This window comes from Lissotriton helveticus, chromosome 7 (genome assembly GCF_964261635.1).
Source record: "Lissotriton helveticus chromosome 7, aLisHel1.1, whole genome shotgun sequence".
Classification (NCBI taxonomy): domain Eukaryota; kingdom Metazoa; phylum Chordata; class Amphibia; order Caudata; family Salamandridae; genus Lissotriton; species Lissotriton helveticus.
In genome coordinates this window covers 110,330,531-110,348,315 of record NC_136068.1, presented here as the reverse complement: position 1 = coordinate 110,348,315, position 17,785 = coordinate 110,330,531, and the positions used below count along the sequence as shown (strand labels likewise).

At 44.3% G+C, this 17,785-nt stretch overlaps 1 protein-coding gene across 1 annotated transcript in view; it reads right to left on the bottom strand.

Annotated features, from left to right (window-relative positions):
* COL20A1 (collagen type XX alpha 1 chain) overlaps positions 1–17,785 on the bottom strand; it is a 511,940-nt gene that overhangs the window by 281,836 nt on the left and 212,319 nt on the right. The window contains exons 10-12 of the mRNA XM_078651638.1: positions 6,228–6,392; positions 4,037–4,209; positions 958–1,087 (exon numbers count right to left, since the gene is read on the bottom strand). Coding sequence (XP_078507764.1) covers positions 958–1,087; positions 4,037–4,209; positions 6,228–6,392 — 468 coding nt within the window. The remainder of the gene's footprint in view (positions 1–957; positions 1,088–4,036; positions 4,210–6,227; positions 6,393–17,785) is intronic.

The following is a 17,785-nucleotide window of genomic DNA, read 5'->3' as shown; positions in this document are numbered from 1 at the left end:
TAATTCATCAAGCACTGACTCAGTACATTTAACTCAGCACACGCAAGAAACAAACTCAGAAACGTAATTATTGCTGAACATAAATTTTACTTGAATATATGTTGAATAGTTGTTATCAACAGAATTATTAAGCACTGACTTAAATGCAGAGGTACAACTCATGAATTGCAGACACAACAAATACAAGGAAGAACCAAGTGCAAACTCTTCAGTGGTGGGAATTCAAAAGGTGCAGTGCAATGACAGAGAATTAAAAAAATACACAAGAAGCTCAATAATTAAAACACTGACTAAATAAACAAAGGGCTTTGAAAAACACTGAAACTCATCAAACACAGAGTCACCCAACAATAAGAGACTCTGATGCATAAGTCTAACAAAATGCAGACTCATTATATGGCAGTATGCCATATCCTACAGCCAAATGTCATTGAGTCTGAGCTAGACAGAAGGAGTAACATTGAGGTTGGAGGGACTCTTGGTCTAAAGTGTCAATTCTCAACCAAATGTTGAAGCATTACACCAGAAGGGACTGGTGGACCATCAAGTAAGTTCCCCTTAAAATGATGCAACATAGAGGTAGCAGTAACTCATGGACATTGTCTCCACACTTGATGAATGTTAGTACTCCGAATTATATAAAGATAATAATTTTGTAACTTTCAAAGTGAGGGACACAATATCATATCGAAAGGAGCGTGTATGTGCCTTTACGTGTGCACGTGTACACGTGCTCTAGATGCGTGCATCTGTAGGCAACTATCCAAACTCACAGGTCAATGACTTGCCTCGTTACTAAAAGGCAATCATAAATTACTTTTCCATTGACATTTGAGCTTGTACAAGTCCACGCATCTTTATTATAAATGTATATTTTCCATTACTGTTGCATCCATTACAAAACACATTTAGGAACCTGCAATCTGTGAGCTGCCACACATGCTACTCAACACTTACATGTGGATATAATGCCACGGAGCCCATCTCCCACAGTGTTCAGGTAAACCGGGAACACGGAAACCAGGTACTCTGTGTGTGACGTGAGGTTCAGGAGCAAAGTTGAAGTTGCAGTCCCCTCAAGTACCACCTGAGGAAAAGTAAAGAGTGTAGGTAATAATGATGATGCTGTACCACGAAAGCCCCCTACACTACACATCCAAACGACAATATCAGAGAAACAACATAATGACACTTCCTTCCACAAACTACAACTTCTTCAATAAAATATTTAACTTTGTATTCACTAAGCACACATACATAACCAGATTTCAACTACTTCAGTAAATTAAACTTTCCATAAACCAACCGCATTCTGCACCACCAAATTACTTTTCACTAAATCACCCATCAATCGCAAACCACACTTTCTTCTCAAAATTAAACTTTCTCCATCAACCACATATATTCTTCCACAAACTGTGCCTCTTAAAAAAACAAGTATTCTTCCTGAAATGACAGATTCTTCCAAAATCACAATTCACACATTCAAAGCACATCAGTCCACAAACTACATCTGTTTCCAAAATGGCCCCGATATTTATGCACATCTTCTCACACAAGTTTCACCTTGTTTGAAATATCATCTTTCCTCTCAAAGATCATACAGTTCCAGTGAAACACATCTTCTTCACCAGACCACACCTCTCAAAGAGGTTCCTCCTCTCAGAGAACACACTTTATTCCACAACTGAAACGTCACACTAAAAAGCACACATAATTGCAAAAGCACAAACAACTACTTTTCAAGACTGCCTCACTTTCACCTCCCAGTCCAGAAGCAAAAGAACCAATACGACTATTCTGATACAAGAGTGATGCTTCTTTTTAAGTTCTTAGATATATACAGTATAGGTTTTGGAGGTGGGCAGGATCTTTGCCAGAGTTTAGGACTATATCTAGGATACCCCACGAGGATCAATATTATTCTGACACCCCTATCATTCTTGTCAGGCACCGGCCAGTGTCCTGTAAAATTTGATCGCCTCTGTCCCTGTATAAATAGACTGAAACAGCCATGGACCTCCCACGGTGCACTTTGGTACAGTCCAACTTGGGCAAGAGTTATTGGGCCCGATTCACAGAACTAACTTAAGACAAAATCCTAAAGTTATAGAAGGCATTTAGTAGTAGTAAAGTTAGGATTTTGTCTTAAGTTTGTCTTAAGTCTATCTTAAGTCTGTCTTAAGTTTGTCTTAAGTTTTTCTTAAGTCTGTCTTAAGTCTGTCTTAAGTTTGTCTAAGACAAATTTAAGACAGACTTAAGACAAACTTACGTCAAACTCCTAACTTTACTACTACTAAATGCTTTCTGTGAATATCACATGTAGTAAGTTTAGAATTTTGTCTTAAGTTAGTTCTGTGAATCGGGCCCATTGAATCTAGCTCTTAAGTATGCAGTTCTTTAAGACCCTTTAACTGTGGTATAAGTAAATCATTATCGATTTTGGAATGGAGTATAAATATTCTGAATCATGCTGTAGGAAAATGTTTGTTGATCCTGTGGATTAAACCTGAATGGAAATTAGTCAAGTCTTGTTAACTTCTTTTTTGTTCAAAACCCATACATTTTCTGACAATGTATGTCATCTCTTTTCATATTTGACTCTAATAAAATGGTTCAGAATAAGATAGACTCTGCATTCGAGAAGAGCACAAACTGATTACTGCAATCGCATTGTGCATAGAAAAAACTAAGCAAAATTATACTGCAAAGAAAAACATTTGTCATTGTACATGGAAATGCTTCTTGAAACGTAAGTTTAACAGAGACATTTTCGGCGTCCATTTTTCCAGAAAGGTTGGAGTAAAGTACTGGAAAATGATTTCTCTATGTAGTCAAGCAATGTGAAAAATTCTTTGCAAAGGTGAATTGGAAAGATTTGCAATATTCAGAAACATATTCGTTTGCACAGTTTCCACACTACTACAACCTATCTTGATCCCCGACAAGGGGAACAGTGTAATCAAATGGCATTGGTGAACGCAAAGCAGAGCACTCGACCCACAAAAATGAAGCAAAGTTAAAATACGTCCATTACTATTTTCTTATGCGATTCCCTATGTAGGATTAAGCAGTATTACTAGAAACTCTGGACGGGTTATTGTGAGATTTTGAATCTTTGGGTAAGAATTTGAAACTTGCCTAGATTTTTAGGAGTCTTAGATGAAAGACTAGGTGCCTGATTGTGCGGTGACGGTGTTTTGATTTTGTGTGTTGGCATAAGATGCCTATCAGCAAGGCAAGAGCTATACAATGCTGCACATATAAATGCATACAAAGTTATTATGCAGCGTTTGGTATGCACAAACTGTGTGTTTTTTACTGTTCTATTGAGTTATGTCTGTATTGTGTACTGTCTGATTGCCCTTGTGGTCATGTGTACTTTTTTCCTATTAGTTATTTACTCTAAGGGAGAAGATGTGGTGATGGCTGTGACCCCCGTTTTCTGATTATGGGTCTACTAGTGTGAGGGAGGAGGGTCATTACTTGTTCTGTTATATGTTCACGTCATTAGGTGAGATGTCATATCGAGAGGGGCCAGCTGAACAGAAAGGAATCTGTTTCTGGTGGGGCGTGCTGGACTCTTGCTACTCATAACTGCTTTATAAAGAATCCCTCCTTTCTACAGCATAAAAGTCCTGCTTAAGTCTTACACACATTTGTTTGTTAGTTTGGATATAAAAATGGAACATGGATAAGACAGCAAGATAAAAGCCAACTTCCACAGACAACTGTGCCTCAAACAGTTCAAATGCTACATCGCCTCTCTCAAACACCGTCATCCGCATAACACATCTTTTCCACCCAACTAAGCTGCATCTCAAAAACCATTACTCCTCTCAAAGACACTGTCCCGCAAACCAAGCCCCAACTCACAGACCAGACCTCTTCCTACGATTGGCACCTCTTTGACCAGATTCCACCTCTTTCCTCAACCCCCATCTTCGGTTTGCCTACTAAAGCATCATTGGCTTCATTCTGTTGAATAAAAGGGGGTAGCTTGGACTGCCCCTCAGTTAATGCCATAGGCTCTCACCTCCTTTGGGGTGCCACCCTTGGATGGATAGTACACAATCCTGTATTTCTTCACTTGCTGTGGAGGTGGTGTCCAGGTCAGCCTCATGCTCCTCGCGCTGACCTCTGACACGAGCAGGTTCACTGGGCTGCTCTGGGGCACACTGCCTGCAAGTGAGGGCTTGAAAAGTCCACCTATTGGAAATAGAGAGAAATTCACTCACAAACGACCAACATCATGTGCCAACATCAATGCAAAGAAACCACGGATGGTACTGCTCTTGGGGGCACAGGAAGAGCATGCTTTTACTAATCTATTGGGCATTTGAACCTCCTCAAAATGCTCCTCACTACAATATCAGAGTTCTTAGTACTTGCTTTTGGCTTCACAAATCAGGACATCTGAGATGTATTGCACTCATTGCAAAATAACATTGAGAAACTTGATATATTATTGGAATGAGTAAAAGCATGATTTAAGGTATGGTGGGAAGGCTTCTGTCCATCAGGGTGATGGACGTGATTACCTCTGTCAGCTTGGCCACCCATATTTTAAAAGGTCACTACCAGCCTTGTTTGGATCCCTGTGCTACCACTGAAGACATTGCCATGGCCGTCCGTGTGAAGGCCTAAAAAGTTTTATATGCCACTGCCATGTTTCTGAGAGCTGTGCACCTAACTTTTTTTGATTTCCAGAAGCAAACCAAGAGTTTGTTTCACAAAAAACAAAAAAATGGCACCTGCACCATGGGAGCTTTCTACCAGGATGTGGGGGTGATTTTTATTTTTTGGTCGATGGACAGAAAAAAAGGACATCAGACCATCTGCTAAAAGTATTGCCCTTACTCCATTGGCAACAACTCCATCTCGCCATCGGAGCAAGGCTTCCGATGGCCGAGCCAGCGATGACACCACTGTCAGTGACCATAATTGAGCAGGTAGACTGAGATTTGAAGAGCAGGAAATTCCATTGTATTTTTGAGAGAGCACCCTGTCCGGCAAACTCTAAATAAACCCCAAAGTTTCTACATAGCAGACACAGATTGGCCTGTGTTAAAATTGGTATACTTCTCTACCAACTTCTCAATAGGCTGGTGCAGTGCTGCCAATGATTGTAATAACACAACTACTAACTATCACACTCCTACAAGTGTGACAATTCAAGCTATTTCAGCACCCCAAAACTATAAGAATGGCTTGAGCGCCAGGCAAAATTAATTTTAATGTATACTAAATTAATAATTAACTGTTGTTGTGGTCACCTCTAAATTAGCCAGACAGCTGCACCTTGTGGCAGACTGTCACAATCCCCAGTGTTGACAAATAAGTGCTGGATGCCTCTGGGTAAAAACTAAAATGAGCAAGCTGGAGAAAAAGTATGGGGTAGGATGACTGAGGTATTGGAGCTAACTTGAGCTTTTAAATTAATGAGACTGTGAAATGTACAGCATCTTTCTTGCAGCAGTGCTACATTGCATGGGCGTCCGCAGATCATTGATTTTAAGTTTTTTCATCTGTACACAGCTTAGCTTAATTCATGCGCCTACCTTTTTGCAAACTATTGTACATTTTTATACGCATTTGCTTTCAAATGCTTCACACATGATGCATCCCCATTACAAGATGGCCAACACACAACCTTTGCCTGGAGTCCCTGTTTTTCTTTATTGCAGGCAAAACAAAACAAAACTCCTTTAAATGATTTATCCGGCTGCCTGTCAAATTATACAACATCCCTACTATTTAGTCTATGGCCGGCTAAACAGCCGAAATATTTACCATTTTTGGGCAACTAGGTAAGTAGCATAGATTTTGTACTATCTGGCCAGCGGCTGGGTAAGTAGACACTACCTTTTAATTATACCTGCATAATCAGGAAATCTTGGAATTTGGCACTTTCCAAAGAAATATGAGTCGCCCTGAATTTACATGTGAAGATATAGTTGAAATTTGTCCATCCATGCATCAGGATTGAGGGATATGTGTTTCCCCCACTGTCTCCTCAGGGACATCACAGAAACACACTTCTTCCTTTCCCTGCTCCAGGAAGTCATTCCCATTTTACTTCAGGCAGCCGGGAAAGGAGACTGAAGAAAAGGTAAGAGAGTCCCACCCCTGGCCCTGGTCTGCAGCGCAAAGGGTTCCTCTGCAGCACAGAGGCCAACATTAGCGGTTGGTTCTGTGCAATTGACAATGTAGACATATAGACAGACCTGCGCCGTCGACCTTTCCTTTCTCTTTGATTCTTGCACACAGGACTTGGGTGAGACGATCAAGCAGAGAACTCAGGAGATGGAAATCCAGAACATTGTAGACGGTCAGCTCCAGGGGGTCTGACGCAATCTGCCTAAGCTCCGCCTCATCTGCATTCTTCACTCCTGGATGTGGAGATAATCAGGGTAAGAAATACCACTGGACCTACTTGTAATATACTTTTTATGCCAAATTTCAAAGTGCATGGTTACTACAATGTATATATATATATATATTTTAAAAAAATAATGGGAAGCAATTTCAGGTTCAGCTGGGCTTATATTAAAGCACAATAAAGTTTATAGCACAACAACATTGTATATCCATATGCAAATACAAAAAAATATGAATTTCAGAATATATTGTTTGTACATGTGTTGGTCATTCTGAAAACCCAACTGGATTTTACTGTTCGATGGGTCGATCAGCCCAGCTCGTATTACAAGCAAATTGTTTCATTTACATTACTTTCATAAAAAAAATTAATAATAATAATTGAGCCTGATTCACAAATGTAACTTAGACGTTTTAGTAATTTATACTTTTGAGTAAGGTTACTACTTGTAAGACACCTTTGTGAATAGACATGGCAGTTTGAGAGTAGCCCTCAGACCTTTCGATTTGGTTGAGACATGTAAGTTATACTTTGAATAAATTTACACTTGGAGTTTTTAAATCTAAAAATTAGTAAATGTACTCAAAAGTGTAATTTACCTTTGTGAATCAGGGCCTATATATCCATAACAATCTATCTTTCTCCATCACTAACTGTAGAATACACTTGCTTAGTAAATTACGGAATACGGCCAAATACAGGTAAGTAAACATATAAATAAATAAAACAAATTTTGTTGTGCGCACTGCATCGCCAAATGCGATGCAGTGCGCACAGCGAAATTCGTCTTATTTATTTATATGTTTACTTGCCTGTATTTGGCCGTATTCCGTAGTTCACTAACACCCACCTTGCTCCTCCCCAACCCCACATCACCGCCCGGCAGCACTCCCACCACCGACCGCTACTGCTGGTTTGACTCTAAGAGACAAAGCAGGAGCCTAGTCATCCAAAACTTTGGCATGTGAATGGTACAGCAAATGTAAAGATAAACTATAGTCCTGAGCCTTTCAGATTACAATTTTTTTTTATTTCTTGAATGCATAAAATTAAATCACTGCATGGACATCTGTTGAAAGTGTAAATGGGGTAGCAGAAAGGTCCAAGGATTTCAAGGCTTGAACAACGCTTAAATAAGTTGTGTTGGTGAGTGAGCGGAGACACACTCGAAGCTCTGGACCTCTTGGGCTTCAAGTAAAGAGACAGGTTTGAGAAATGGTAAGTGTGTACTCCACAGAAATTCACATCAATTTTTCAGGATTAGTATCCGTTCTTTCCAGATCATAGTATAAAGGACAGAACTATTTTTGATTGCAGTGAAGTGTCTTTATTATTGTTCATAGGACAAGGACAGCCGACACGTGTTTCGCTCCCTCTTGGCGATTTGCGCCGGGGCTTTCTCAAGGCTGCTAGTTTAGCTTTATGACGTAAATGATTGTAGTTTCCAAATAGATTCAATATCCAAAGTATGAAAATCTAGTTCTTCACAATTAAAACATTTTTCTTCTTGGTGGCACAGCGTGAGGGTATTCGGAGTCAGTTGAGGTCTTGTGCTATTTATTCCCAGTGAACATTAAGTAGTTGCGCCATACGCTAGAGTCCCAACTGCGAAGTCGCGGCCTAAAACAAGTCGTTAAAAGGGGTTTCAAATGTAGCCAGGAGTTTATAATATATTAATCAACGGGGATATAAGATGCTCATGACACGTCATGACTTTTAGACTAACGGCCAGCGAGGCACGTCATGACTGTTGAAAGTAATTGTATCTAAACCTGACATTTTCCACACCGAATGCTCTAAAGCTACCATGAGTTAATCAAGATATATCCGTGTGTTATGGGCACTGCATAGGACAACATTTTTGCTGTATGAGAAGCAACATTAGCATCCAGTAAACTATATGTGGGATGTTTATACATCACGCATCGTGAACTGAATTTCTAAACTGTGGTCAAATGTAAGCCTCAATGTAAGTGAGGCATAGTGAAGTAAAGAGATTTCTTAAGATCACACATTTTGTTAACTGAGGAAGCCAGGATTTAAACCCACGTTTCATGGTTGCACGTTGTATAAATCAGCCAGTGGATGAATTTTCCTTTCTTTCTCCCTTACTACCAACAAAGAACAATGCTTTGTGTTCAAGCTATATCATGACATAAATTAGTACCCTGTGTTCAATTAATATAAGTATCACAGTTATGATATATTAATTCAATTTGACATGGTACATGTACACAATTTCTTTCATGAAAAAAGAACAAGGTTAAATGTAAGGGAAGGAAGAAAACTTTTAATGTTTAACTCTTTGCTTGTCCCTGGCTAACAAACAGTTAGATGGGGAGGGTCAACACCTCAATGACAGCAATTACACTGATTTAAAAAAACACAAGGTGACTTTGAATTCCCGTAGATCTTCAGTGAGACACATACAAATTGCTTCTGAGGTCCCCTGCAGACACATGCAATAGAGCAGCATTTAAGCAGATTTTGTGCTCTCAGTTGTCATACTCTATAGGTTTTAGGGCCAGATGTACGACGGCTTTTAGCGGTCGCAAACGGAAAATCGGGCTCTTTGCTTCTGCTAAATAGCCTTCTCAAATGTACTATCCCTGTTTTGCGAGCTGGTAAACTATTAACGAATCGCAAATTAAGGTTTCCTGATAGTGAGTCGCAAAGGGATGTACGATTATTTTAAGACCAGAATGTGCTGGCAAAACAATCACGGTTTACTGCCTGCTTCAAGTAGATGGTAACCCATCGCAAACAGGAAGGGGTCCCAAAGGGATCCCTTCCCCTTTGTGAATTGTAGAGAAACCATTTTTTAAGAGCAGGCAGTGGTCCCACGGACAACTTCCTACTCCTAAACAAGCATTTACAATGCAACGGTCTCGCCTTTGCCAAAGTTAGAGCTATTGGCATTGTAAATGACAAATTTCTTATTTCTGTGTTGGTTTTGAAAACAGATAAATAAATGGCATTGTCATTTACAATACGAATAGCTTAATCTCTCGCAAATGCGAGACCTATTGCATTTGCACCCACTCACACACCCACAGAGAGCCACACAAAGAGAGAGCTCCCCCACACACACAACCACACATGCAGAGAGCCCCACACACACACACACACAGCCACACACACACAGAGCCCCACATACACACAGCCCCACACACACATAGCCACACACACAAAGCCACACACACACACAGCCCCCCACACACACACACAGCCCCCCACACACACACAGCCCAACACACACAGCCCCCCACACACACACAGCCCCACACACACAGCCACACACACACACACACACACAACCCCACACACACACAGCCCCACACACACAGCCCTACACACACACACACACACACACAGCCACCCACACACACACACACACATAGGCACACACAGAGCCCCCCACACACACACAGAGCCCAGAGAGCCACACACACTCAGAGAGCCCCCCCCACACACACACAGCCCCACACACACAGAGAGCCCCCCCACACACACAGTCCCACATACACACACAGCCCCACACACACACACACAGCCCCACACACACACACAGCCCCACACACACACACAGCCCCACACACACACAGCCCCACACACACATACAGCCCCACAACACACGCACAGCCCCACACACACACACAGCCCCCCCACACACAGCCCCCCACACACACACACACACACAGCCCCCCCACACACAGAGCCACACACACACACACAGCCACACACACACAGCCACACACACACACACACACACACACACAGCCACACCCACACACAGCCCCACACACACACACAAACACAACGAGGAACTGGGGGGGCAGAAAAGCGAGCACAACGAGGCAACAGGGGGGTGGGGGGCAGAAAAGCGAGCACAACGAGGAACAGGGGGGTGGGGGGGCAGAAAAGCGAGCACAACGAGGAACAGGGGGGTGGGGCAGAAAAGCAAGCACAACGAGGCAACAGGGGGGTGGGGGCAGAAAAGCGAGCACAACGAGGATCAGGGGGAGGGGGTAGAAAGGCGAGCACAACGAGGCAACAGGGGGTGGGGGCAGGAAAGCGAGCACAACCAGGCAACAGGGATGTGGGGGCAGAAAAGCGAGCACAACAAGGCAACAGGGGGTGGGGGGGCAGAAAAGCAAGCACAGCGAGGCACAGGGGGGGCAGAAAAGCGAGCACAACGAGGCAACAGGGGGGTGGGGGGGCAGAAAAGCGAGCACCACGAGGCAACAGGGGGGTGCAGGGCAGAAATGCGAGCACAACGAGGAACAGGGGGTGGGGGGGCAGAAAAGCAAGCACAACGAGGTACAGGGGGTGGGGGTCAGAAAAGCGAGCACAACGAGGCAACAGGGGGTGGGGGGCAGAAAAGCGAGCACAACGAGGAACAAGGGGTGGGGGGCAGAAAGCGAGCACAACGAGGAACAGGGGGTGGGGGGAAAGCGAGCACAACGAGGGACAGGGGGTGGGGGGGCAGAAAAGCAAGCACAACGAGGCAACAGGGGGGTGGGGGGCAGAAAAGCGAGCAACAGGGGGGCAGAAAAGCGAGCACAACGAGGAACAGGGGGGTGGGGGGGGGGCAGAAAAGCAAGCACAACAAGGAACAGGGGGGTGGGGGGCAGAAAAGCGAGCACAACGAGGAACAGGTGGTGGGGGCAGAAAAGTGAGCACAACAAGGAACAGGGGGGTGGGGCAGAAAAGCGAGCACAACGAGGAACAGGGGGGGCAGAAAAGCGAGCACAACGAGGCAACGGGGAGTGGGGGGGCAGAAAAGCGAGCACAACGAGGATCAGGGGGAGGGGGGTAGAAAGGTGAGCACAACGAGGCAACAGGGGGTGGGGGCAGAAAAGCAAGCACAACGAGGCAACAGGGATGTGGGGGCAGAAAAGCGAGCACAACAAGGCAACAGCGGGCTGGGGGGCAGAAAAGCGAGCACAACGAGGCAACAGGGGGTGGGGGGTAGTAGTAGTAGTAGTAGAGAGACTTTATTCGGTTTTAGTTCAAACCATAAAAATACATGTGCAATATAGACAATTTAAAACACTTAAAACATGCAATGATTATAGAACGTGAGTGATAAAGTGAGCAAGTGCAAAATACAGCAATTCCATAGGTAGCAAATTCATATGAAAAAATAATCAAGTCAATAAATGTGCCATCATTGATCCAGACAATTTCTCAGCTTAATAGACAATTTTAAAAATTCAGTAACTTGAAGAATACTGTCACTGTGCAAGAGTTGCAAATACAGTAGTGCTGGTCTGATTTGATTAAAATTAAGTTTTTTTAAAAGATCAACCAGAAACCATTTACGAGGGTATTCATAAAATTTACAGAAAAATATAAAATGCTGCAAATCCTGTGGAGACTTACCGTCGCAGCCACAGGGAGCAGTAGGTTTAATAAAAACATAATTTTTTGGTCTAAACAACAGATGATGAAAAAGATTTAATCTAAACCTTGTTAGCAGGAACTTCTCATGGGAACACAACGAGCCCGACAAATAAGGCTCCATTGTATCACATGTTTTTAACATAACAAATTTTCTTACACTGGGTTTCAGGAGCTCCTCGCCTTCTCTTTTGAGCTTTCTGACCATAAGGAATGCACGCTTAACTGCCTCCACATCACCCTTTACAATACCGCTCGGATCCTCAAATAATTCCAAACGACCAAGCCGTAGGAAGTTCGATTTCAAATATTTTAACCAGGGTGTGCCCATTGCCTCATTCAGCCACAATTTTAGCCAGCAAGTCAACGGGCGTAGTGAGAAAATATCACATTAATATTGCGACCCTAACTCCTTGTGTACTACAAAATTAGATGTGCCCGCTGGGACACATAAAAGACGTTTCATGAAGGAGTTTTCAACAATCTGTAGTTGCTCACCGGCCACATAGCCCGATATTTCACTGCCATAGACGGCAGTTGCCACTGATTTTGCATTATACAGTTTTAGCATGGCATTATTAGGTTTTTTCCCCAGTTTTGATGCGAAGTTAAAAATAGTTGCATTCACCCTTGCCAATTCCCTTTTCTTTTTGTCGAGTTGTGGACCCCAACTGAGTTTAGAGTCAAAAAGGACCCCAAGATACTAGAATGATTTTGAAATGGGGATAGCTACATCATCTATTTTAAATAAGAAGTTCCTTCTTGGTTGTTGACCAACTTGCATAATAAAAGATTTAGAATTGTTAACCAGGAGGTCTCGATCCGTCATAAATAACTTAAAAGCATTTAATAAGGCTTGAAGACCTCTCTCTGTTCTAGATATTAAAACTGCATCATCTGCGTATAAAAGAACGGGAATACCTCGCCTGCCTACTCTGGGACAGTCGGCCTTTACATTCTGCAATACGCTGTCGAGCTCATTGATATAGAAATTAAAAAGAAAGGGGGCAAGAATGCAGCCTTGACGCACACCCTTCCTAATATTAAAATTACCAGTTACACACAAATCCTGGGAATATCTGACATTAGCACTGGTATTGCTGTGTAAATCAACAAGGAAATTGACAATCCCACTGTCCACACCCTTGTCCCTCATGGACTGCCACAGCTTTCCCCTATTAACACAGTCGAAAGCTGATGACAGATCCATGAAGGCAAGGTGGACAGTACCCTTTTGAACAACAGTATACTTGCTTATTATTAAAAAGAGGTTGCGGCACTGTGTAATAGTAGAGCGACCACTGCAGAAGCCATACTGAGAAATAGACAAAATACTATTTTCCAGCACCCAATCAGAGAGTTTCTGTAATAGGATTCTGCCCACTATTTTGACCATGGAGTCAATTAAGGAAATAGGTCTGTAGCAAAGAGGGCTACCCTTGTCCCCTTTCTTAAAAACTGGTACAATCGTTGAGATCCCCCAAGACTGCGGGCAGCCAATTTTAGCAGCTGCATTAAAGACCGATTCCAATATGGGAGCCCAAAAGCCGGGCTCTGACTTATATAAATCTGGCGGAATCCCATCAGGTCCTGGTGCTTTCCCAGCAGTAAGCCCCACTATTCCCTCAATTACCTCACCTCTTTCAAACCTGATAGAGTCGCCGCTATTGCAGGGAGCGAGATTAATATTATCATTCGTCGTACAACTATACAGTTGCATGAAGTGTGCTTCCCATTCCTCCTTTGTTATGCAGCATTCTAAACCATCCCCTGGATCCTGGACCAAAAAGGGTCTTTTTACTACCGCCCAGAATCTAGCGCTACACTTCAAAGTAGAGGGATCTAGAATCTCACTCCATGCTTCTTCTCTTAGAGATTCCTTGCGTCTGTTAATAACGGGTTTATATTCTCTCCTACACTGTTGAATATTCTCTTTTATTCTGGGGTTTGCTGCCAGGGCTAACCTTAAATTACGTGAAGCCCTAGAGCAATCATGATTAAACCACCTAGGTCCCCCTATCTCTGTATGCTTTACTGGAGCTGACATCAGCTGTGACACCTTATCTGAAATGTTTTGAAAAGCACTTAGAACCTGGCATGGTTCCGACCCTTCACGTGTACATTTTACAATTTCCTCGGTACAGTTGGCCTTGATGTCTTTATACAATAGATCAGGTGTGATCATAGACCATTTAAGTCGCCGTCTACCGTCAGTAGTACTCAGCCTACCAGTAATACGGTTCCGTCCTTCCTTACCTACCCATGGGCCCTTCAAATGTACAGTCAGTGGATTGTGATCACTAAATTCACTGTGTTCAATGGTGAAGGAGTCCACAAAAGTCTGCATTGACACAGAGAGTAAAACATAGTCAATAAAGGTGCCCCTCCCATGACCCTTGAAGGTTGGAATCTCAAAGCACTTCGAGGGATCCCTCAGTGCCATTGTCAATGATAAATCCAGGTTATTCAGTAAATCATTAAAAACTTCGCCCTCTGCTGTATGTTCCAGATGCAAGCCCTCAAGACGGTCACAGTGCAAGTCTGAGAGACTTTTAAACAGGGGGTCACCACATGGGTGAGCATTAAAATTGTCCATAATCATAAGATTATGGATGCATGCCTTCAATGAAGTGCTAATGAATGCATTTAGTGCAAAGATAGAACTCGAAGCTGAGTTAAGGTTAACCGCATTATAAAAATTTACCAGGCCAGCCAAACAGTTATCTCCATTTAGTACAAGTCCAATAATTCCATCATTGTCTGTTAAACCTTTACGTATTTTACAAGAAAGAGCTACAGAAATAAACGTGACCAGGCCCCCCCCATCGGTCTGCCTATGCCAGACGCTATCGCTGGAACATAGAAGGCCTTGTACCCTTCCAGAAAGAAGTCACATTCCACTAACCAGGTCTCCTGCAAACAGATGATCAAAAACTGCCTAATGTATCTGACCCAATTATAATCTGTCATCTTTGTGCCCAATCCTGCAATATTCCAAGAGATTAAATTATTTCTGGTTAATTTCACATTTGTAATCTCCATAGGACCCATTTCACCAGATGTTCCATTTCCTTGATCCAGTGACTCCTCACGTCAATCACATGCCTCAAGGCCAGAAAGTGAATCAAATCTATTGTGTGTTTCCACCATAAACCCGTTTCTATTTTGATTATCAACATTATACAGATGTGATGCTGACAAGACAGGGGTCTGTGATTGAAACAGTGGCCTGTAATTCCTTTGTTTAGGAGGGACTTTGATCAAGTGAGTATAAAAATATCCTAATGGACGGACACATATACTGTTTGCGTTACACAATAAAGATGATGCTCTTAATAAAACTGTTGCCACATGTTGTGGATGTCTGAAATTGACAACAATACAATCCCCAGTATTTACCGTTCTAGATGGGCCAACCCAGTTAACCCTTCTAACTGAAAGTATTTCATCCGAATATGCAATTGGAAATCCGCAGTTAGTGTTCAACCATGCTACTGTTTTATTTTTTAAAGAATCATGGGATTCCCCGTGTGACTGGACAAGATGATCTTCTATAGTTGGAACATTAGTCAAAACAGCCACATAGGGTGCACAATCCGGTGGGAGATTAATATAGCGACTTCTTCTTATTTGTCTAGAATCTGATCTGCCATCATGAACTACTGATGTCTGTGCAGTCTGTGCAGTTAGGTCAATTTTTGGTGGGAGTTCAGATGGAGCGTTAGCTGCTGCAGCAACTTGCCGACTAGTCTGCAGTGCAGGCTCCCTCATAGGTCCCTGCCCCGTTCCCTTGTCCTTAGGTCTAACAGACGAGGCCGATAACTGGTGTGCTGTTAACAGTCCACCTAGTCTATCAACCTCTAGAGCCAAGGTGTCCAACTTGCTTGACAGTGGTCTAATCAGCTCCTCCATTTTTCTTACAATTTTCCCTCAATCAAGAGGGTGAGTTGGTCAATTAATAATTCGGAGCCACCTTCATTATGTCCTACAGAAGGACAAGAGCCTATAATCGGGCCATTATTATCTGTAGCAGCTATTTCGGCTCTTTTTTTATTATGCTTGCCCCCCCCCCCCCCCCGTTTTAGGCTGTGATTTTCTACAGTTTCTCACCGGTCTTGGTGCTAACTGTACCTGTTCTGTTTCAGCCTCCTCAATGGAGGTATCTAGCAGATCTTCCTGTGTTTCTGCGTGTACCTGTGCCACAGTTATTAATACATCCCTATTGTTAATCTCAAGGATATCGGGCACAGGTATTTCCACTGTTGGGAGAGGCACCTCATCCTGTGTCAAAGGAGCACTTCCCCGTCCTAACGAGGCCCTTCTATCATTGTTAATTTGATTAACCTTTTTGACTAAATAATTGTCCATGGTGCCCAGCCCAGAAGTAGATTTATCTGCCTCACATCTAGACATCACTGCAACTTAATATAACTCTCGATATAAGAACCAGTGCAGTGCAATAGAACAGTCGACAAAAATACAAAGTACTTCGCACAAACACCCAAATATTATGAATAAAAATAAAGTCTCACTTCAGTAATTGTAGTCCTTGTCTATAAAATCAATGTCTGTGGCCCAGCCCAGTCTCTTCAGGCCTCTGATGGCCACAGAGGGCCCGCCCTTTGCCCGGGCTTAGCCCGGCTGCGCCCGCGCGCGTCACGCGGGACGGGACAGGAAAGTCAGTTAAATCACCCCCGGTGTCAGGGGGAGGGGCCGCTTGACCTCCGTGGCCCCGCAGCCTCCTGGGTCGCGTAGTTCTGGTCAAAGATCTTGCCCCCAAAAGCAGCACCGGAACGATGCGTCTCCCGCGAAGCGGGAGGCGCAAGGAGAATTTCAATGTCCCCGGTGTCAGGGGGAGGGGCCGCTTGACCTCCGTTGCCCCCGCAGCCTCCTGGGTCGCGTAGTCCTGGTCAAAGATCTTGCCCCCAAAAGCAGCACCGGAACGATGCGTCTCCCGCGAAGCGGGAGGCGTGAGGAGTATTTCAATGTCCCCGGTGTCAGGGGGAGGGGCCGCTTGACCCTTGCAGCCTCCTGGGTCGCGTAGTCCTGGTCAAAGATCTTGCCCCCAAAAGCAGCACCGGAACGATGCGTCTCCCGCGAAGCGGGAGGCGCGAGGAGTATTTCAATGTCCCCGGTGTCAGGGGGAGGGGCCGCTTGACCTTCGTTGCCCCCGCAGCCTCCTGGGTCGCGTAGACCTGGTCAAAGATCTTGCCCCCAAAAGCAGCACCGGAACGATGGGGGTAGAAAGGCGAGCACAATGAGGCAACAGGGGGCAGAAAAGCAAGCACAACGAGGCAACAGGGGTGGGGGGCAGAAAAGCGAGCACAACAAGGCAACAGGGGGCTGGGGGGCAGAAAAGCGAGCACAACGAGGCAACGGGGTGGGGGGGCAGAAAAGCGAGCACAACGAGGCACAGGGGGGTGTGGGGGCAGAAAAGCGAGTACAACGAGGCAACAGGGGGGTGGCGGGGCAGAAAAGGGAGCACCACGAGGCAACAGGGGGGTGCGGGGGCAGAAAAGCGAGCACAACGAGCAACAGGGGGGCAGAAAAGTGAGCACAACAAGGAACAGGCGGTGGGGGAGCAGAAAAACGAGCACACCGAGGAACAGTGGGGTGGGGAGCAGAAAAGCGAGCACAACAAGGAACAGGGGGTGAGGGGGCAGAAAAGCGAGCACCACAAGGCAACAGGGGGTGGGGGGGCATAAAAGCGAGCACAACGAGGAACAGGGGGTGTGGGGCAGAAAAGCAAGCACAACGAGGAACAGGGGGGTGGGGGGCAGAAAAGCGAGCACAACAAGGAACAGGGGGTGGGGGGGCAGAAAAGTGAGCACAACGAGGAACAGGTGGTGGGGGCAGAAAAAAGAGCACAGCAAGGAACAGGGGGTGGGGCAGAAAAGCGAGCACAATGAGGAACAGGGGGCAGAAAAGCGAGCAGAACGAGGAAACAGGGGGGTGGGGGGCAGAAAAGCGAGCAAAATGAGGAACAGGGGGTGGGGGGCA